Genomic DNA, 24,112 nt, shown 5'->3' on the forward strand with positions numbered 1-24,112 from the left:
CACCTTTTCCCCACCATTACTCACAGCTGTTTGTCAAAACCCGACTTCCTCCATATGTCACCGTCATCTGCCAGGCCAAGCTGGGCGGTTTTAGAAGGCTGCCCTCCAGAGGACCCCTAGGAGAGAGCCTCAGGTAATACCACAGGAAATACCCTTGCTCACACAACACTCAAGGTCCATGATTTGTTTCATAGGATGTTAGTTTCATATATATACATATATTGCATGTGTAACAGAGAAAAAAGTGTGTACTTTTTACATGCACATGCGTGCATGTAAATTTTACCCAAAATAATAATAATAATAATATATATTTATAATGAGATTTTTAATCAATGCATATGTTTAGAACCACCTAGTGGTGTGATGAGTAACTGCATGCAACGGGTCCTTCAGGCACTCTCAGATTTCTGAGGAATGCTGGTGGAGGTAGGTGCGAGTGAAGCAGCTCTTCACTACATTTCTTTTACTTAGGGTCATATTTTTCTAGTTCAACAATTAACGAAATACTGTAAGAACATTTAACATCTACAAATATAATTTGTAAAGTATTCTGGTGGTTGGGCTGGAAAAATATGACCCTATGAGTGGGAGCTGCTCCAGTTGGTGTGTGTGGCTGACCACTCAGTCAGGGCACTAACTGTCTTTTATTTTTCAGCTGTGGGGCCACTTGCATGCAGTCAAAGTCACATTGTGAAGAGTGTTTCATTCTGTATTGTAGTAGGTGGGTATAAAGTATAAATTTATGAATATATATATATAAAAAAAGTGTTTTGTGAATGTTGTAACTGCTATGGCAGTTGTCTGTTATTTTACTCTTTTGTGTTGTTGGATGTTATTTTTGAATGATTCATGGAAGAAGAATGTTTTGTTTTTGAGTAATTGTTAACTGTTTTATTGTTTAAACTATACGATCACATCTAAAAAAAAAAGAAAGAAAAAAAAAAGAATTCTGAGGAATGCTGGTGGAGCTGTGGGACTACATGCATGCAGTCAAAGTCACATTGTGAAGAGTGTTTCATTCTGTATTGTACTAGTGAAGAAGGTGGCAAACAACCAAGCGAGGAAGGCTACATTGGTGCCATGACAAACGAGTAGGGTTACACATGACCCTCACAATGGACACTTTGCATGTCAGCTTCCGATTTCGGGGAAAGCGGCTGGCTTAAAACCGACAGGCACACTTTGGCAGGCCCCGTTTTAATTTCTTTAGAAGTTTTCTAGTTTGACTTATTGTGTTTATAAAATGAAACATAGGGTGTTATTCTGGTTAATTTTGATGACTGTGGCTCAAAGTTAATGGACACGAGATACAACATATTCAGCAATTACCTTTTGTCAAATCGTCTCTCTTTCAGGTGATTGAGTAGTATGTGGGGAGCCTTTAAGAGTTTCACTTTTGACTCGTTTTACTGAAATAAATTACTTTTTCAGTTATTATCAAGCTACATTGGCTTAGTAGTTGATTAATGTCTTATGATGCAAAATACTTTTACTTCTTATTGGAGTCTTGCAAGATAATCATTGTGAGAAAAAATGTTTATGTTACAGTTTGGTTTGTTCCCTCTGGATATTATCGAAAAAGTGTTTCCATGCCAATATTTCCAAAATCTTCTCTTGAAATATTTGTTCAAAATCAATCTTTGATGCATTGAATGAAGAGTAGCTGTAGGACCTAACATTCAAATACATATTTCAAATGCCCTCTGCCACATTACTGTATATTTAATGAATGTTTCTCTGCACAATGATTGTTAAAATAAACAAATGAAAATGTATGCTGAAATATTTATCTTGCCATTTTCTACATAAATCTGTTAAAAGGAGCATTGGAGGGAGGTAAAAATCAAGAATTGATGTAACAAACAACATATCACTTCAAAACAAACAGAAAACAAAAGCGTGTTTCATTACAATATTTAGAGCTGAAATTGACAATAATTAATATTCATGAGTCTGCAACTTTGCTGCCCCCCCAGGATGCTTAAATTAATTATGCTAACAGGGTCATTTAACTGCCTGATTCAAAGAAAGCAGCTCTCGTGCAGTGAATGACACAATAATTATACACACAATCTAACAAGAGGACAGTGACAAGTGGAGGAGTGACACCCTCATCTCCATAAAGTACAAAGGACATGTTTACACATCTGAACACAACTAACAGCAACAAAAAAGATGTTAAAGCCATACAGGCAAGATGAAAGAATGAAAAAAAAAGAAACAAAAAAACAATTTTATATCCACTGCTGCTTTTCTCTCATGCGCTAATAAATATGATTTGTTGCTATGTGTTATTATTTAGAATTATTCATTTACTCTGTCACTGCACATGGAGGGGTAATAGAAACGCCATTGAGGAGGCTGATTTACTCTGCAAAATTTTCATCTCAAGGCCGTGCACCGTGTGATTGGTGCCAGTGTGAGTAACGGGAAATCATGCATTATGTAGTCGAATTTGACACGACCTTGAGACTCCTCGGCGTAGACCATCTATTACTATCCAGGCGACCTTCCAGACGCCGAAGATACATCTGATGTGTTTAAAGCTGCTTTACAATGCATTAGGAGGGTTTTACATGTGCTGAGCTCACTTTATTTGCTCATACATTTCACAGGGAGAGTTTAGTGTCGTGCTGATGGGGGCCGTTCACAGTGAGTGAGTCACTTGTGGAGACAAATGAGCTCATGGAAGCAGGCCGGGGAGCTGGATAATAACGCATTTCTGGGCAAATTCCCCTTTTTTTCCGCTTTTACTTCCTTCCAATGTGCCGCACATTTACTATGCAGTGAACCCCGTGTGGGTTTGGGCTCATCGTTTATTCTCACTTGCTGTAATTGATTGACCTGCATCTTGAAGACAGGGAATGGATATAATTTTTCCCACCAAACAAACTGATGTCAGGATCAATATTCTCACTGCTGGTTAAGCTTTTGCAACCTTTAGAATATCAGCTCAAATCGATACCTCTCATTTCATTGTGCACACTTTCAAGTAAAGTTTTTCTTCCTCACCGTTGATCATGTCAGTGACATCTGGTCTTCCTGTTGAACCTACATGAAGGCCAAGGCCCCATAATGTGCTTTGACTTTTTCAGAATAGTGTCATATTCCAACTTTAAATATCTGAGTAATTTATCGGAGTGGGGATTTATTTGGATTGGGATATGAGATAAACAAAATACAATAATGCCAAATAGGAAAAAAAATTATGCTAAGAAAAGTAAATTAATTAATTTAAAAATATCTGAAAAGTGTGGTGTGCATTTGTGTTCAGCCCCCATATTTCAAAACTTTGCTGTACCAGCTTTCACCGCAGCTCCAGCTGTTTTGGGGGCATGCCTATCGAATTTGCATATTTAGAAAGTGATTTATTTGCGCAAGTTCCAAATTAGCGTAAGTCAATTCACATTGTAACATATATTATTTCTATTTAGGTCTGGGCTTTGACTGCTTTAAGAAATATTTCCAATAAAGTTCTGCTTGTATATTTATACACATGATTCTCCTGCATGTAGCGCCATGCAGTTTCCCATCATCTGTGACCAACTTCTGTATCACTGCAGAAAGAAATAGTCCACCACAGCATGATGCTGCCTCCACTATGTCTCCAGTTGAGGGTGATATCATTCCCGATGCCGAAGAGGAGGATGTGGGCCAAAATGTTCGATTTTGGTCTTATTTGACCAGAACACCTCCATCCTCATTTTTACTATGTTCTCTACGTGCTTCCCAAGTCGTGCTCCCCAGATTTGGGGAACAAGACTATTAATTGTCACGCTAACAGATTCTTCTGCCTATTGGTTGCTTTTCTGCCCTGAGTGCCAGCTTGCGTGGACTGTCATGTCTTCATAGGCTGACAGTTTTGCCATGCTCTTTCTATTTTCAGATGATGACTTGCGCAGAGCTGAATGAGATGTTCAAACATTGGGATATTGTTTTACAACCTAAACCCTGCTGTAACTTTCTCCATCATTTTCTCCTTGACATGTCTGCCATGTTCCTTGATCTTTTGACGTCGTTTGTTTACAAATGCTCTCTAACAAACCTCTGAGGCCTTCCCAGAACAGCTGTATTTACTTGCGCACCCCTGTTCTATAATGACATAAAGAACAGCTGCAGCCACTAATTACAAGTTGGATGGAAGTTGGTTGCGCTTGATTTTAAACACATGAACGCTATACTTTTCAGGTTTTTATATGTATAACAGTGCTTTTTCTTCTATTTCACAATGATGCATTACTGTATGTACACGTGAAAGTTCGATAAAATACGTTCAAATTTCAAGGTCTAAAAATACTTTGCAAGGCACTGTATTAGCATTTTATTGTTCTTGTCTCTTCCCAGCTACTTGCGCACCCCTGTTCTATAAACACTTAGAGAAGTGAGATTATATTTACATATAAAAAGCCTAATAATTATAGGGAGGAGGGAGATGGGTGTTCCCCCTTATCAGAGGAAATGATAAGGGACTAGCAGGCCCTGTGAAAGAACAGGGTCCATTTTGATATAATTGGCAGTGGAATTATTTATGACATTAATTGCCACATTATCGACTGGCTGTCAGGTCCCGTGTCAGTCTGTCCATATTTCTTAGCAGAAAGAGCCAGCTCAGCCCGGTGTCCACTGACAAGCTAATTACAACAGCACAACCTTGAATGACAAATGTTACTCATCGAGGACCAGCCAGGCCCGGAAATAAGGGCCACTTCTCCCCCTCAAGCCTCTCTGGATCAAATGAGACAGCAGCGTGCTGCCAAATGTAGTCAGGTGCAGGAGAGACAGGGTTTGCATGTCAGCAAGAGACAGAGAGAGAGAGAGATGGAGGATAGGAACGAGAACGTGAAGAAGATGTTACTTAAGCAAGGAGGGCTGCTCCTCTGTGCGGTGGACAGTTGTCATTCATAAAGACGTCTTTTTTTTCTTTTTTTTGACTTCCATCTTCTTTAACTTGAGTAATGTCAATCAATCATCAGGCTGTGGGCTGATCGCTGCTGATGGGGTGATTTGTCTCTCACTGCAGATCCCACTGCTTTTCAGGATGTGGAATTAAACTTCCAGGAAACTGCAAGCACTGAAACGCCGAGTTCCTTTAAATCAAGGTTAACATTTCATTTGCTTAGAGTTGCCTTTGATTCATTATAACTAGAATGTAGATTATCTCTAATAATCTAGTAACTTTATGTGGTTTTAAGACATTTGAGAAAATGTAATGTTTTGTTGCTTGTTTGTTGTTATGTGTTATGTAAAAATCCTTGAATTGTCTGTTGTTGAAATGTTCCATACAAGAAAACGTGCCTTACATAATATTAAAAAAAAGTAACAAAGTTGAACACATTATTAATACACCGGAAATCTGAAACTATTTTCCACAAGTTTCAATAAAGTCAACATAGCATGGACTATTCCTAGAACTTAAGATATGTTTTTCTACAGCAGTGAACATTTTAAAATCTAGCGCATCATAATGTAGAGCTTCATCAGAAAATTAGCCAGTGAACAGAAATGCATGATTTTGTTCTTGACCAGTGCTCATTGGTTATCAGCTTATAACAACTCAAAAATCCAACCTTTCTTATGATCAGTGAAAGCCCCATACCAATCAGGTTGTGCTGAGGACAACAACCTGGTGTGCAACTGGTTACCGAGAGATCAGTTAGCTATTTTCATTTTGGTATTAGAGCATTGAAATCAAGAGCATTTTGAGGATTTATCTTTGGTGATGAGTTCCAAGCTTTTGAGGGTGGAAGGCAGGATTCTGGTTGGGCCCCTCCAAAATGTCAACTTCACTTCCAGTCTGTAGAAACACCACATCTGTCAACAGTATGCCAGCAGTTCTTCAATGTGTGATTATAATTCTGTCATCCATGTACTTTTGTAATAAGATTACTAGTGTACAATTCTAAAGACAGCTTTAAAAGTAAGCTCAAATCATTTTTTATGTTTTTTTTTTTTAAATAAAAGCATAATCTTGTACATCTACATAGTTGTGTAATGTTGAATGTTCACTCACACAGTGGGATGATGCCATGAGTTCAAATTTAAATAAATATTGCCCAATCACAAATAGACTCCTCTTTTTAATTAGGTTTTGTTTGTATGGATACTGCTGCTCCACAACCTGGAAGATTTGATTGTATTTGTACATTTCCAACGAAGCAGAGAGAGACACCTGTTACTAATAAAAAATAAAAATATTTTAAAATTACGGTGCACCCAGGCAGTATTCACAGTGTTTCACTTTTCCCATATTTTATATTACAGACTTATGACAAATTGTATTAATCGTTTTTTGCAAAATTCTACACATATTATAATAATGTGGAACAAGGTTATTCAGACTTTTACAAATTTCTTAAAAGTAGACAACCTAGAAATAACTGCACTGCAAACAATTTGCTGCTAAGACAATTTAGTTTTGAATTTGTTCACAAAGAGAAACAAGTACAGTTCATAAGAATAAATTGGAATTTACTCAAATTGAATACATCAGGTCAGAGCTTTACAAAAATGATGACCAGAGGTGGATTATAAGATTTTCTTGGTGCACCCCAGCTGTTATCTGTAGACCTTAATGAGTAACATTTAACTAAGCTCCACTTTAAATTTTACAACAGGATTATGAGGTTCGTGCAACATTAACGTTCATCTTGGCACAATCAGGGAACTAATAAATAAAACTGCACACACGCAGCTAGTTAAGGCTTGTGCAAACAAAGTGAAAATAATGAGCTTAAAAGTTAGACCATCTATGTAAGTGCACCCCTTCAGACAGATATATGCACACACTGAGGCTACTAGTTGAGCCTCCAGGGTTACTGTAGAATGTCAGTGATCTGCAGTGATGAAGTGGTGTGCCATTTGTTCATCCGCGAAGTTCCTAAGATACAGCACCAGCAATAGAGCCGAGGATCACGAGGGTCATTGCCTACAGGTAGATCTGTGGCTCATACCTTAATTAATCTACTGTCTGTGATGCTGAGCGTCCCATTCATCCCTTCACATGCACAGAGGCGCATGTCAAGCATATGTCAACCCTTTCTGGCAGTCCCTACCCACCCTGTAATGCAGTTTGTGTTGGTGTGGCAGCTCAGGATGCGTCCCTGACAAGGATGGGAAGTGACACACACCAAACTCGGTGTGTCCCCCAGCCAGCTCCGGTGGCTTGGAGCCTGTCAATTCCAGCTCCGTCAGTGGCACAGGCTCAATGGCAGTGCCTGTGACACATGTCACAAAGTTTTAAATGTCTGCTCTTTTCAGCAGGATGGCTGGGTGCATGCCGCAGCCAGGGGAAGGATGACATTTTGTGTTTTGTGGAGGGGGGGACTTGTTGTGGCTCCCCTCTTCCTGCCTCCTCCGGCTGTCAGTCCCAGTTTCCTCTGAGCATATCAAAACACAGACAAATAAACCTTGTCATTCTGAAGCGCCAGCACTAGTGACCAGGCTCCTGAGCAGCATGTCATCTGGAATATGGTCACACAATCCTGTAGGAAGTTGTAAAGTGTATAAACACATGCAGGAAGGCACTCTCTCTCTCTCTCTTCCTCACACGCATACACACATCTCTGAAACTGGAACAAGTGTTTAAGCTAATAAAAACAGGGAACTAAACAAAGAGAGACATTGTGAACAAACATTGCATTAGGCTATCTCTGACCTTTTCTTTATCTGCTTGTAGATGAATGACATGCTGCACTGAACATAAACATGGCTGCTTTTGAGCCCCACAGATATTAAACCTCTCAATCTTCTCACAAATTAGTTCTTCTCAGCACTAAAACATAGTCATGATAAGAAATAAAATTTCAGCTTTTTGGATTAACAAGTAACACTGAAATAACTTTTGATCCATTTTATAGGATTTATGTAAAACTAATAATATTTCATCGTTAGGTATCAATGTATTGAACCAGTCCAGGAGTGGACATAAATAGCAACACAACTTCAACACATTTGAGTCCAGCCCTTTTAATCACACAACAATGATATATATTTTTTCTTAGATCAGCTGTTAGAAATTAAATGTTTGTTCAAAATCTTCATCTGGAAGGTTCCCTTGAAGCCATAGTACGAGAAACACAGTGTACAAGATTGACAATAATAATAAAAACAGGAAAATTCACATAAGCAGGACAGTCAATTAGAAACTCCAGTGTATGTCTTCACAGCTCGTTTAAATTTGAAAGTGTATCTCAGTTCAAATAAAGAAAACAACACAGCAAGTACAAACAAAGGCTAAGACATAGTGGGGAAAAACTCAACAGGATTAAGAACAATAATGTTAGATGAATTATGAGAATCCAATACTAAAGTATTATTTCAGTCAGACATTTTTTTTCTTTTTTAGGAAAAGTATCCCAAAGATAAATTGTACACTCCATTTGATGAGTTTTACCTGTTGTCATGTTGTCATACACATGCAAAGCTACTGCTGGGAGAGAAGCTGGGCTGTTTTAAATTGTTAGGTTAGAAAAAAGATTGGAACGAGCCTCATCAGTCTTCACAGGCCGCCATTTAGAACTGCACAACAATCTGATCAGACTTCACTAAACTTCTACCAGAAATGGACAGATGGAAAAATTATGTTGTGTGATAAGCATATAGTCAGAGGTTTGTGTTAATGATTTTAGTTCACTCTAGAGAATAATTTCACTTCACAGAATTTTTCACTTAAGATAGATAACATTAACAAGTTAGCTATTATTAGCTAAGTTTAAATATAAGTTCACTTTGTATATCTCTTTTTGGTAACATCAATGTTTGTCACATTTCTTTTAAACTGTTTTAGGGTTTATAAACCATGTGTGGTGAACTATGCACATTGCACAAGTCAGTAGCTAGATATGCACTCGTGTTTATGGTGATAAACTGCTAGCATCTACCTTAAACATAAAATGCTGGTGACATTTTTCATAGGCATGTTTTTACAGATATTTAATCTGTAACTTGTTACAACTGTTTGCTTGAGTTGAATTTGGAGATCAGTTGTTAAATAACTTGACCAGGATGCCTAAATCTTTAAGAATGTCAATTTATGGGAAGTATGAATTATTTTATTGGGGATCCTCACCAAGGTAGTTGTTTTTAGTGAAAATTGTAAAAAAATAAAAAATAAAAAATCTTCCAATTTAACAGTGAATCCAGCAGAAATTTCAACAGATTTAGTGGAGAACAGAGCAGGTGCCAAAAAGAGAACTGTTAATGGCAAGAAAAAGAGTAAAGTTTCAGGTTTTGAAGGGCATGCAGGTAATTAGGGCTCCAGATGGGCCAAACATATCAAATGGTGTAGGAGGATGTAATCCCACAATGCTCTGTAACATGTAAACAGCAATAAGAATAGAAACCTATTTACAGCTCCCACAAATACAATTTCACTGTCTAGAACAATGTCAAAATCTGGAATGCTGCTGTGCATGTTACTGAAGACACCAATTCTCAGCTATTGCTGCTTTCACCAGTTTCTCTCACCTCTTATCTTAATGACTTAAATAGCAGTTGGGAGCACAAGCGCAGGAGAAAAAAAGAAAGGGAAAATCTGAGAATGAAGAAGATGAGTCCATGTCAGGGCCCAGGTGTGGGACCGCCACCCCCTTCACCCTTGATTAGTAGCTGTTGTGGACAAGTGATCCATCATGGGTGTCAAAGCAAAGGAAGCAATTGCCTGGATATGTTTGGTGCTCGCTGTGTGTAAGACAATAAGGCAGGGAAAAGGTCCTTGTGCGTGTGTGTGAGTTGTGTTGCAACTGATGCTTAGAGGCGATCATGTCAGTGGGAGTGTCATCTCTGACTCTGAGCTGCAAGCAAGAAAACAGAAGTAGGCTCAGCTCAGAAGAGGAGACTAAAACAATGGCTCTAAAATTTTATATGAACAAGAAAGTACTCATCATGCATAAGTACAACAGCATATTCGGTTAAAATTTATCTTTTGTTTTCCAGCAGTAGATTAGGTGATTGAAAAAAATCCCTGGTGGTTTTAATAAATAAAAAAAAAAAAACGACTCCTCTGAGAGCATCCTGTGGACATCAGAGCTGATCGTTTCGGATGAATCTGTTGCCTTCTGAGTGCTTGCCATAGTAGATGTAGCGACACTTGGCGAATACCCCTAAAAAGAGAATAAAACAAAGTTTAGGTGTAAATCATGGTTGGGTTATCTTTTTATGACTGGAGAAGCAGAAAAATCGACTTGTGACCAGAACAGCAAAGTTTTGAGCTTGATCAGCCTGTCTGGTGACCGGCCGGTCAGACACTCAAAATTGTTCTCCAATCAGCGAGCAAAACAAATGCAGCACTGCTGTTCATGATGACAATAACACTCTTCAGTGTGGATGTAGTGTGGCAAGTCATTTAAAAGGACTAGTCATTTAAGCTGTAAAAAGTGAGAGAGGTTTGTAGCAGATAACAGAAAGGCTGAATGGCTGTAGCAGAGCTGCACTGTTTTATTCTTGTAAGCTTGTTTGTCAGTTTGTAAGTTTGTCAAAAAAAATCTTTGCATCATTTATAAAATCTCAGAGTGGAGTTAAAACGCCACATTTTTCAGAAAAAAGACTGCACTGATTCCAAATAAGCAACAAAGACAGTTAAAAAACAAGCTAGCTCTGTAATCATATTTCTTTATTGTAAAACTGATTTAGCAGACTGTTCTCCATGATATAAAGTTGCCTCTGCTATTAATATGAATCATTCATCACTACTTGCAACAGAAAGGCAGAAATAAATATTTAAATGCTGTTTATACAACTAATTATGCAGTTCTGCTTGATTTCCATGAAGCACAGCAAAGTTGTACAGATGTACAGATGACAGGAAAGCAAGTAAAAAAATAGTAAACAACAGCAACAAAAAGTTAAATATTTTCTCTCAAAACAAATAAAAAACGGTCATTTGACACCTGGAGACAATAGCACCGAAACACTGTAGATCTACTTTCTAAATTACACAAATTGTTTGAACTGTCAAACATTTCTCGTTGTATAGAGAAAATGATTTTGCCTAAGAGCTCAGACACAATGCTGCTTTGGTACAAGTGAAATCAACTTAGATCCACATGAAACCATCTAGTTTTTATAGCTGCTATCATAATTGTCTAAGGCACATTTATTTTACAAAAAAATTAATATATTTAATACAGTATTCAAGTAAAAGTTTAAATCACAGGTGTCAAACTGTGACAGGCCGCTGTCCTGCAGTTTTTAGATGTGCCACAGGTACAAAACACTGGAATGAAATGGCTTAATTACCTCCTGTGTAGATCAGTTCTCCAGAGCCTTGCTAATGACCTAATTATTCTATTCAGGTGGTGCAGCAGAGGCACATCTAAAGGTTGCAGGACACTGGCCCTTGAGGACTGGAGTTTGACACCCCTGGTTTAAATTATTAGTTTTCTTTTCTAATACATACATATTGTTTTACAAAGGTAAACTGGTCTTTTATAAAAATTAGATTTTAAAAATATATTTTACTGACTAAAATGAACAAATATTAGTAATTTCAAAGTGTTTTCATTGTGTAATTATGTTAAATATTGAAAGTAGAATAATAAGTTTATGTATTAGCTCCAAAAGAAGAGGTAAAATAGCTAAACCTGTAATCATTTACACCTAAAAATGTTAAATAGAAATACAAACTTAAGCTCTAATATATGCATCTACTTCTTTGATCCCTATCTACATAACTATAATGTTATAGAACTGAAGGTTGTCTGTGGTGGTTTTCTGTTGTACAGAGAGGTGGTGCTGTTCAGGCAGATGGCCGGCCCAAAGCTCTGTGGTCAGTTTGCTGTGATGCTAACGTCACAAACACTAACATCCCATCTTGATTAGTGCAGAGGGTTGTACCTCAGTGTCATCTCTTTCCAAATGAGACAAGGACAAGTGGCATTAGTGCTGTCAATGATCCTCTGACAGCAGAACAGATACGGCTTTCACCAGCTTTTCTAAATAGACATGAAGTGCATTATAGGAGGAGGGGAAAGGAGGCAGGCCAGAGACAAGGCAGGAGTGGAGAGACATATGGGGGAGGCAGTGTCACAGAGGGATGAGGGACGCTCCAAGTGGTAAGTCCAATCAGATAATCCAAAAAGACATTGTCAAGAGAGGGAAGAGAATGGCAACTAAGTGACAGAAAGCAGGAACGGGGACAGAGATACTGGTGCCATATTAGTGCCAAGCATATTCTGATGCCACCCTCAATTCTAACCAAACTTGACACATCGCTCTCTTTCCCCGCGCTCTCTGACTCTTCAAAGTAGGCTCCACCAAGTCACACACACACGCACACAAAAGTGCACACATGTGGTGCACAGAGATGCATACGCACCCACACAGCGCACCAGTCCCTTGCAGCAGTGGTGGGTGTTCTGTCAGGCGGAGGAGCAGTACGGCAGCAGCAGAAGCCCACAGGCCCGGGGACAAGCTCAGTCAATCTAAATCTGGACTTTGTAGTGGAGCAGTGCTCATTTCCCCTCATAGCCCAGCTACTTGAGGTGATCCAAACACTGAAGTGTGAGAAGCTGTCACCTCCGATAAAATCCAAGACCAGCTCCATGCCTGCCTGCTCCCCTGGTGTATGAGAGATGTATACATGCGTGTGTTTGTGTGTGCATGAGCGTGTATATGCTTTTTTTTTTTTGTGACAGTGTGGAGGTTGGAAGTGTAGGGGAATGGGGGGATGAATTCCAGCTGCCGTGATTTGCCTTGGGACAAAGGTGCCACGGTTGTATACTGGGCTTGACACCACAGGACTCAGGGTATCTCACAGCACTCAGATCAAATGGTTGCCAGGATCTTTCACATATTCACAGTGTACCCAGCGAAAAACTCACTCTCTCCAGGAGTAGGGCCCTTAAAGAGATTACCCACTGAGGCACCAGAACCAAGTCTCCTATAAGACATTACCTAGAGGGGATATATTTGTAGGTTTGCAACCAAAGCCTTTCAGAGATAACCTTCACAGATGAAGGAACTAAAGTAAAGGCCCCACAAGCCTTCACACTCTGCTGAACTCAACTTCAGCCCATGGGTACTGAGAATGATTGGAGAGGCCACACTTTGTAGCTCTCCGGCACCAATTGGAAAGGTCTGGACGATGAGTGACCTGTAGCTCTCCAGCAGCGCTAATGTACGCCCGTGTGTAATAAAGAGGAAGACGAGTAAATTAGAAGAAATGGAAGAACAAAGATCAGGGCTGCTGTCTGCTTCCCAGTGGGTGAAAAAGTGCACAAATGTGACAGTAGTCCATTTCTGCACTACATTAAGTGCTGCATTGTGTGCATAAACAGCACACTCCAGTTTGCTTTCTTCCCCTTCACAGCGAGAGCTTGCACTTATTACAAGAGAAACCAGGAGAAAGATTGGCCTGCTGGAAACGAGAAAGGGAGTAACTACGCCAAACTCACGCTTACATAATGCCTTCGGAGGCTACGCTCATGCCTCTGGGGTTCTGCCTGATGAACTCATACTTAATGACAAATATTACCATGCCAAACTCAGTACTCCACAGTATCCTCTGTGTATCTTAAGCCATGGTTGAGTGTGCTTATATCACTAAGACTGTCATGTTCCCATACGTATTTACATCTTCAGCACACAAACACTGCGCACCATGAGAACAGTGGGAACCCCCATTGACGTGACAGATTAACAAAGTTATGAGTAGGCTATTGCTTCCATAATGGCCTGGTAGAGTAACAGTCACAGCTTTGCTCTACACATCTTGTTGTATATAAAAAAGAGATTTTTTTCCTGGGTCAAACTAGCACCACTAAAAATGTAAAAACCTTCAAAACATTTTATCCCCTGCAGATGCAGCATTAAGGATGGATTTTATGGCATTAACAAAGGAATTATTACATTCTTTAACCTTCTGATTTATTTGCAAAATAATGCTGTAAAAATCCAGTAATATTTAATTTCACAGGAAAATATTGTTGTATTGTATAATGCCAATAGTTCAAAGGATGTGACAATGTACAAATAAATAAAGTGGCTATCCTATTCAAAATGGTGCGTTAGATAGAATTTATTGTGGTATCATTTTAGTTGGATTAGGTATTTTGTACCAGACTACAATAAAACAAGCATAGGGTGAATGCTTTTAGGACAAAAAAAACTTTTCTCCTAACATTAGTGTAAGCATTCTGTTCTGCTCTGGTTGTGGTCATTTGAAGAAAATGAAACACATTTTAAAGGCAAATTCCCTAAAAACAGAATCTACTATGAACAAATTCAATAAATTAGAATACTGTTAAAAAATCATTTTTTTAGGTAATCCGATTCACTTAGTAAAGCACATTGCACATTTTCCACTCGCAGCTTAATGAAAACAAATTTAACACTAGACCATTATATCAGACCATTAAAAGCATTTTTAATACAATATAGTGTCATAAAAAGTATGTTTATTGTCTGTATAGGTACTTTTAATCTGACAAACAAACCTTATTGCAATGTATATTCTAATTCATGAAATATGACTGTACATCAAGTCAAATAAACACTAGGTTGGTTTCTCTAACACACTGAAGTTAATTTTGTACTGCACACTTTTCTGAAGTTTACCAGTCTTGGTCTGTGTAACGACTCTTGAAAAATAGGACATATTACAGTATTTAGGTCACTCTGACCCTTGTGGGCATGGACATCATGAATCGGCCTTTAGAGTTCTGCTACCTGACCTGAAAGTGACAAGTATCAACAAAGTCCAAGCTGCTCCTTCCATCTGAGTTTTCCATAGCAATGATAAAATTATACTGCCCAGGAGGCACTTCCGAACCACATCAGGCCAGTAATTTAGCAGTCACTACATCACACAATACTGCAAAAATATCACTGGGGTCTTGGGTACAAATTCAAACATTGCAGGACTACTCTGATTCTGTCCGTTGACCTTTAGATGTAGAATAGGAGCCGAGCTTAGGTTTAAGGTAAGATTTGTGCCAAAACAAAACATCTAATAGACCCTCTATTAGATGTGCATAACCGCTGAAAATGCACGTTTTTTTTTTAATTTTTGAATTTGATTGTTCGCTGAAAACACATAAGATGAAAAAGTATAACCTCCATGAATCTGCATGCATGAATCTGTCTGAATTCCTTCCCATATTTTCTAAAAGCCTGCTCCAGAGTTTTGCATTTAATCAGCACACACTCACAAGAGGGGAGTTAGAGAGAGATGGGAGATGGAGTGGGTTTAATGACTGCTCCCTGCATAAAATCAGCTCGACTCTTTTTCAAGGGCCATCAATATGTCACAGAAAGACATGTCCAACGGATGTAGCTTTTAACATCAAGGTTATCTATTCTCAGAATGAATTTGCTCTGCACACTCCTATTTTCTTGTCTTGTCCCTTCTCCAAATCTGTCCTCCCATTTTTTTCTGACTGCACACACTTCTCTTTTTCTCCCTTGCAGTATCCTTTCTCTTCTTTGGAGTCTTCAGCTCATTATTTTTATTTTCTGATTGTTTTCAAGTGTTTGCTTTTCTTTCTGACCTCCCTTGTTTCGACCCACACTCATTACTTGGACCACATAGTCATTATTCCTGTGTATCAGAACAATTATTCAACAATATCAAGTAGATGCAAAAAATGTAATTATTAAAAATACTACACATCATGCTAATTATTAGGATTAGTAAAATGGATTAAAAGAAGCTGAAAAAAAATCTATATACACACAATTCTGTCTATTGTTCTTACCAAACTAACTGAAAATACAGAAGCAACAGATGTAAACTCAACTAAACCCATGCCATTTTAAAAGCAGCTAAGTGGAATAAGCACTGACAGAAGCACCAACAAAGTGGCATAAGTTTGATGACACTTGCGTGAAAATAGGATTTTAGCACATTATCTCTATGATGCATCACATGCCTTTAATGCAATTGCAGCCAACCTGTGGACATTTTCAGACAACAAATTTCCTTAAAGTCAACTTTCACCAGGATCAATCGTTAGTTTAGGACGACTCATAATTTTAATCAGTCTACAAAATCTAAACTATATAAACAGTCACATAAGCTACAGAGCACCTTTAAAATGTGGGTAAACATTATTGTATATTATTGGCATTATAAAGTTTTCATCTCAAATCTTTAAGCTGGTGTAAAGGTCTTATCTTGATATATACAGTATGTTGGCATATCTAGAAATGCTATTCAGGAACATTGTAATTCAAACAAATACAGCACTTTATATAAACCATGAGATTATGTCACATACATGAAGCATGTTTTTTTATGGTATTGCTTTATCAAATATATTGTCTGTGCAGTTGGAGGAAGGCCTAAAATTAACATAGTGGTGGAAGCGTAGTGTGTTTTATATTTTTCTCTATATTTATCTCCAACTTGGGCTGGAAGTTTATTACTGTAATTATCAAGTTATTGATGCAATATTTGCTTAGTGCTTGCATAACTGCAGCAGTGGTATTGTGGAAATAGGGCTTCACAACAGATTGGAGGAACTGAAGAACAATTAATGGATGCTACTGATGTATAGAAATATGATACTGGACTGATGAACCTGACATATATTTGTACAACATTGAAAAACAAGGTGGATGTGCAGGTCTGTGAGCACTATTAGTAAGTCTTTCATGTCATCATGTTCAACATAAAGGCAGATCAAATTTTTTGATTACTTGATATTATGGTAAGTTTGTGTATCAGGAAGATGAAGCCAGAGTCAAATGAAAAAAATGGAGTAAAGTGAATAGCTGCAAGTAACACAAAGTGATTACAATGGGAGCTCAAAATTGTTACATTTTAAATGCTAAGCTTACAGTCTCTTTTTTGAAACTCAAATAAATCAGCCGTAAGTAACTTTCAGCATTAAAGTGACATGAGACAAGTGCTGCAAATTACCTCATGCTAAAAGCACCATGATACAGGCAATGGACTGCTGTTCTATTCAGTTTGTCTGTTATTGTGAGTCTGTCTCTATTAATTAAGCTTAATAATGTTTATTTGGCCTAAACAGCTAAAAATACTATTTAAACCATTGAACATAAATAGCTGCCATTATGGTCCATGGCAGCTATTTATTTACCTCCACTGTTCACCTCCTGATCATTTATTGCATCCATTCAACAACATCGTCTGCATGTTTTCGACTTTAGTGTATTGATTAAACTTTTAAATGGCCACCATATAACCCTGGGACATCAAGGAGATTAATTTACATCAATGTTCATCGGCAATTCATTAGCCATTAATACTCAACATTCACAAAGGCTATCAGAGAAATGTGTCTCATTTTTCACTGAGTGAGAGGCAAGGGAAAATGTAGAGAGAAGGGGCAATGAAAGGAAACATTAAACAGGTTATAACATTAGTACTTCTCAAACATGTCAGGAATAAATTGTAAAACACCCTGCAGCTTAAACCAATACTTAGACATACAGAACATGGTACTTTTCTTATATTAGCATTCAGCTTTTGAAATGGGAATTTGAAACGTGTTGTTTAACAATATTTTTATGTATCATAGGTAAAAGTTCTACATTATTTTATATTAGAAAGTAAATTGTTAAAAATGGACTGAAGTGTTTTGCACAAATATTTAGGAAGTGGGCAAAATGGTCACAAAATAACACAAAAGTGCCAATAGAGGGAGGATAAATGGTGTGGGAGTTTGCATACATGAGATAAGTAGTTGAAAGATTTGTTGTTGCCAAAGGCTGATAGCCTGTCTGAGAAAGGTTGAGGAGTCGTAACTCAACCAGCCCTAATCAATAGAAAGCAGATTTTTGCTCGATGAAGCTTTTTGAAGAGCAACATTAACAAATTCTTTCTTTTTCTGTATCCTCAACACAGAGTAGCACATAAAAGTGGAAGGAAAAGAATACATGCTAAAATATTTAATAAATAAAAATATGAAAAGTGCGGCATACATCTGCGTTTCAGATTCCCTAAGCCAATACATTACAAAAGCACTTTTTGTTGCAATTTCAGCTGCAAGTCTTATGGAGTGTGGTCCAGCCAGTTTTGCAATTTTATGGATTAAAACTTTGACCAATTCTTTGCCTTGTATTTAGCTTCATCTCTTCAATTTTGACCAGGTTTACTAAAGAAGAACCTTCCCAAAGCATGATGCCACCAACATGTTTCACTGTGGGGACAGTGTGTTTAAGAAGATTACTGGTGTAGTTTCAGAAACCTTTCAAATCAAGGTCTGCTTTACTAAGTAATACATCCATTCAACTTAAACTTAAGACATGCTGAACATGTTACCAGTCACAATGTTTTCACTCTATTAAGCCAGAAAGGGAATTGAATTTGGATCTAAAGCAATTTCACATCAGTATTATGTTGCCATTGTGGGCATCCTAATTAAAAATATGTGAAATTAATTTTAGTGACATTTTTGACACACAGCCTGGAAGAACATTTCTTACAGTAGCTCTGAAGTCTGGAGATAAGATAATGATGGTGGATGTATGCCAGTTTACAAAGTCAAAGATATCTATGGAGCTTTCTCTACTATCAAGCCAGAATACAAACGTCTTGCATGATTCAAGAAAAACAAAACAAACAAAAAAGAACTTTAAGCACAACAATGACAAGCAGGTTATTTACTGCTAGAGTTCATCTACCCTTAAGGGCACAAGAAGCCACTAACGATGCAAGTAATCATAGGCGCTCATTTTCTCAGTTAATATGTGGCTCACAAATCACCACCCATGCACACTGCATGACCTGACACTGATCGATTGAGTTCTTCATTACACCCAGGATTTCTAATTAAAAGAAAAGCACAGATAAGTGGTTCAAACCTCTGACCAAAATAGACGAAAAAAGTAAAAATTCCAATTAGAGGTTTGACTGTGTTCCTTAATGGCGCTGTTAATAAGAGCGGCTGGTGAGTCACTCAATGAAGGTTTAATCACTGGGACAGGATTCAATAACAAAAGAGCGCAATATTAATCACCAGAGAGTGATAACTTCACTGTTCATCTCTTTGACATTGGAGGAAGGGATGAATTAATGATGCTCTCCATCTGAACACATTAAATAATAATTATCAGGCAAAACAGCATGAAAGGGACTGCATAATGAACCCCATTGTCAGGTCAATTACAACCACATAAAACTGTTCAAAGGGAAGTAGCTTGTTACCAGATAGCCACAACAGAAAGGACAGCTGTGGCTTTATTAGCGGAAGGTGCAGCGTTTAAAAATGTTTTGAGGGGTTGACATACACTCGCAGGGCATCAAAGCTCTGTCGAGCTACTCATGCCGGCTGTAAAAACCAAGAGGTGCTCAGTGAGGCATTCAGAAAGGAACACATTGTAAATTGGCTAGCAAAAGATAAATGACATGACAATGACAGTGTTTTGCCGGCTCTGAAGCAATGTCAGTCGCTAAGTGTCATGTTAACTAAACTCAACTACACAGACAATGATGGACTTCACGCATCAGCAGACAGAATGGCACCTCGCTGCTTGTCAGTAGCAATTTCCATCAAATCAAAGATGGCCGAGAACTTTACCCACAAGAGTTGGCACTGCTGGAGTTTTACACATGCATATGAACATGGACTGAGGATATAGTTACATGTTGTACTCTTTATTCACTGGTAATGCTGGTAAATTGACAATTGCTTATTGAAGCTTTCACCTTTCCCTGAGCGACAGACACATCAGGCTGTCCTCTACTCTCTCATCTGATGTAGGCATCAATTAATGCATGGCTGCTACCACCCTGAGACACTCATTTAAACAAACAGCCTCATGACCTGCAGTGTGACATATCAACACCAATCTGACATCTTGTTCCACAATCTACAGCCTCAGAGCCCGGCTAGCTGCACCTGTCTCACCAGAGTGCCCATGGTTGGCTATGCTCCTTCACACTTCCTTTGCCTGCAGACATCAAACACTTATTACTCTCTGTCTTGGCTCTGCTAACTGACTGTCCAGTCTGGCCCACATGGAGACGCCATTATTAGAGTCATTTCAGTGCCCATCCTGACGCCTGTTAGGCAGCTCTCTACCTTGGGCTCCTGCTTCCTGCCTGTCCAGCCGTACAGTGATTGGACATGACATGGTGACAGAAAACAGGGGAGAAGGGCAATAGAAATAAAAGAACAGAGATGGTGGAGTGAGGCAGACATACATAGGGACGGAGTAAGGTGGGCATGTTAGCCAAGGCCCTTGTGGCGAAGGGTGTGCCCATCAACACGAATGAGCGTTAGCCAAGAGCCGCATGTCACAATGATGGAAGGCCTGGATCACTCACGTCAGGGCTTCATCTGACTGGAAGATATCAATCTCCAGGCCTAATCCAAAGGGACATGGTAAAATATCCTTTAACATTGCTCGTCCACCCTGCCTTTGTGTGTTCACTTGCTTCTGTCTCTTTTCACAGCTGTTTGTAACCTTCATTGTTGGACCTCAATCGAATACGCTCATTTTCACATCCCATTTCCTCTGTCTCCAGCGCTGACAGTCAAATTATGATGGGCAAAATGGTAGGTCGACACATAGCATTTAGCACAGTGTGTCACTAAATGCTGCAAGAAAAAAATGAGTTAAAGAAGCAGAGATCAGAACATACTGTAGAGAAAAATACACTGTTAAAAATAAACATAAATTAAGCTAATGTAATTTTACTTTATCATCAGACTTTTTAAAAAGAAATTATTCAAAAATAAATACTTGGAAATGATTTTATATTGCTGGCAAGCTTTTCTCATAAATATCTGGTGGAGGAGTAAACCAGTGAAACAGGACATCAATCTAGCTATAATATACATTTTAAATTAAGAGTAAGAGCACAATTGTCTGAAATGTCAAACTGTGCATACATGGTTTTTAAGTACATGAATTTAGACAAAGAATATGTACAGTACATACCAAAAGTTTGGACACACTTTCTCATTGAATTCAATGAGAAGGTGTGTCCAAACTTTTGGTCTGTACTGTAACGCACAGAGGATATCCTATGTGATGCAGAAGAGGACACCAGTTTGCATTTCTTTTACTTGAGAACAATGACAAAAAAATAAAATAAATAAGTGAAGCAAGTGTTGACTATCTAAAGCAGTCAACACAAAAGAAATGTTTATGTACTTTGCATTTGACAGACGTAAACTACTTTTACAACTTTAATCCAGAATGAAAATGCACAAATCAAGCTAGTTCCTAATTATCTTCCGTTGAATGTTAAAAAAGGGGGAAAACATATTATATATATATAGTACAGACCAAACGTTTGGACACACCTTCTAATTCAATGGGTTTTCTTTATTTTCATGACTATTTATAAGGCAAGAAATCCCACTTATTAACCTGACAGGGCACACCTATGAAGTGAAAACCATTTCAGGTGACTACCTCTTGAAGCTCATCAAGAAAATGCAGAGTGTGTGCAAAGCAGTAATCACAGCAAAAGGTTGCTACTTTGAAGAAACTAGAATATAAGGGGTATTTTCAGTTGTTTTACACTTTTTTGTTTAGTGCATATTTCCACATGTGTTATTCATAGTTTGATGCCTTCAGTGTGAATCTACAATGTCAATAGTCATGAAAATAAAGGAAACTCATTGAATTAAAACTTTTGGTCTGTACTGTATATATACAGTATATATATAGGATAAATTATTATCCTATAGAATAAATTATTCATATTATTCCTATGGATAAATTATTCATCCATTCATATGCATTGTTTTGGGCTTTGAAGAATACAGCCAGTGGGTTAAATCTGAAAATTGCCTGACTTAATGTTGATTCGTATGTAAAATATGAGAATAAATAATGCATATGAAGATATTATTTTGAGCTTAAAATCATCTTTAATCAGGTACATGGCTTTAAAAGTTGCAAGACTGAATATCTAAATGTAGCATCAGCTAATGTTGAAGTGATGAAAAATGGATTCTTGGTGACACCACGTGCAGGTGAAAAATATGCCTTTGTTAAATTACAAGCTGTCACTTCCTGCTAGAATTTAAAATGATGAGCTCACAGTTGCCAGCCAGATGTGAGGCTGAGGTGATGATGGCTTTGTGTTGTGTGGAATATTTCGAGCCCCTCTGGCCTCTCCGTGTCCCATTCAGATGAATGGCTCCACTGTAACTCTATTTCTTTTAATTAATATGACACATCCCCTGTTCATATGCAGAGAGTAAAGGCTGGGATAGAGAGCTGAAGGTATAAAGGAATGATTAACTGTGGATCCGTCCCTCCTTGTGAGAAATGAGTCCAGCTTCTTTGCTCTCCTCCAGTCTTGCTCCCTCCTCCTCTTCATTTCCGTTTTTCTCTCACTCTCCCTTGTCTGTGTCCTTCTTTGGCTCACTTCATTTCTTTCAGCATCCTCCTGTCTCTTTCTCTTCTCACTGATCTCCGTCTTCCTCTCTTTTCCTCTCCTCTCCTCACCTTTCCTTTCCCTCCCCTGACACTCTCGGACTGTCCTCAGCCCTTCCACATCTCCTGACAGGTAGAATAATAACGCTCATACATCACTGCCCCAAAAAGTCCAATAACCTAAATCTTCACTTGCCACACACCCCGGGACTCAATTACTTTATTGACATGTAATCTTCATAAGGGGAGAAATATTGAGCATGTAAGGTCAGCCGGTTATGAAGACATATTATCATATTATCTGCATGAGGGTTATAAGGGCTAGGACCTGACAAAGCTAATTATAATGGTACATGTTTCAGAGCTCAGAGCGTATTATCTGCTTGGCTGCTTGGTTGAGTCACAGCTGAGGTATAGAGGAGAAGAGGATGAGATTTCAAACCTAATAGGGGTGGGATGTCATCTCAGGGCATGGGAATTAATGAAGCCAAATATTATCGACCTCACATCAAAGCGCTAATGCCCTTGATTTGTTCATTGTATTTATCAAGATTACCTTGCCACGCCCTGACAGGTAACGACAAATCACCTTATCAGTAGAGCGAGGAATCGGTTTCAACAACAACAAATTAACACAATAAAACACAATAAAGCAATTTTACATCCAGAGCCTTGCAAAAGAATTCACACCCTTTATATATATCCATGTTTTGTCAACAACAAGCTTCAATGTAGAACATATTTGAGAAGGAAATAATACAAGATATTTAACATTTCTGTCCATTTTTTAAATTTTTCTGCCAAAATAGCTCAACTTCAGTTAGATTGGACGAGTAGTGTCTAAAGAGCAATATTCAAGGGTTGGCACAACTGCTCAAATAATTTTAAAACTGGGCTTTGACAGGGCCATTCTAACACAAATATTATTTTTCTAAATCCATGATTTCCAAACTTTTACTCTGGAATCGTATAACCTGAGATAAAACACAAGATGAAACCAATCAAACATTTAACAGAATTGTTTTTGTTGTTGTTGTTTTTATTACAAAACACATAAAACATTCTAAAAAAGTCCATGGTTTCTAAACTGTCAGGATAGTGCTGGTTGAAAGGTATTGCATTTATTGAGTCAGTGGTAAAAAATTGTGAGAACTGCTGATCTATACAAATCTATCATAGCTCTGGGTGTAGGCTTAAGGTTGTTGTCGCCTTGGAAGGTGTCTTCTTCACCCCAGTATCAAATCTTTTGCAGTCGTTAATCGTCATCTGAAGAGAAGCATCGACACAATGCTTGCGATGAAACCTCATACCACCATGTTTAACTGTGGGCTGTATCGACAAATTCTTCCCATTATCAGGTTATTTCATTAAATCTCTCTTTGCCTGCTGCGTCAGTTTAGGAGACAGCTCATCTTATTAGGTTAGAGGTTGTGCCATATGTATTTATATTCTTGAATGATGGATTGAACAATGCTCTGTTACATGTTCAAACCTCGGTGTATTGCTTTCATATCAATAATCCTGCTATAAAGGTCTCCATAACTGCTCTGTCTTCAAATGTGCAGCTGCATTTATACTGAGATTAAATTATGCCAAGCTGGACTACATTTACTAATAAGTAAACTTCACCAACTCAGTCAATAAAACTGAAATTAGCTGCATCAGTGTAAAGAGGGCAAAATACAAAAGCTCGCTATGCTTTAAGAATTTTATTTACTTGCAAAAAGTAAATCCCATTCCTTCCATTAGATATTTCTCTACTATCTTGTGTAAAGATTAAGGCAGTAAATAAAAAAAAATGTGCAAA

At 38.1% G+C, this 24,112-nt stretch overlaps 1 protein-coding gene across 2 annotated transcripts in view; it reads right to left on the reverse strand.

Annotated features, from left to right (window-relative positions):
* Nucleotides 1-7,948: 7,948 nt before the first annotated feature.
* lrmda (leucine rich melanocyte differentiation associated) overlaps nt 7,949-24,112 on the reverse strand; it is a 239,315-nt gene continuing 223,151 nt past the window's right edge. For both annotated transcript variants that reach the window (XM_032553895.1, XM_032553896.1), the window contains one exon: nt 7,949-10,103. In XM_032553895.1, the coding sequence (XP_032409786.1) occupies nt 10,024-10,103 (80 nt within the window). In that variant the 3' untranslated portion in view covers nt 7,949-10,023. The remainder of the gene's footprint in view (nt 10,104-24,112) is intronic.

This window comes from Xiphophorus hellerii, chromosome 22, assembly GCF_003331165.1.
Source record: "Xiphophorus hellerii strain 12219 chromosome 22, Xiphophorus_hellerii-4.1, whole genome shotgun sequence".
Classification (NCBI taxonomy): Eukaryota; Metazoa; Chordata; class Actinopteri; order Cyprinodontiformes; family Poeciliidae; genus Xiphophorus; species Xiphophorus hellerii.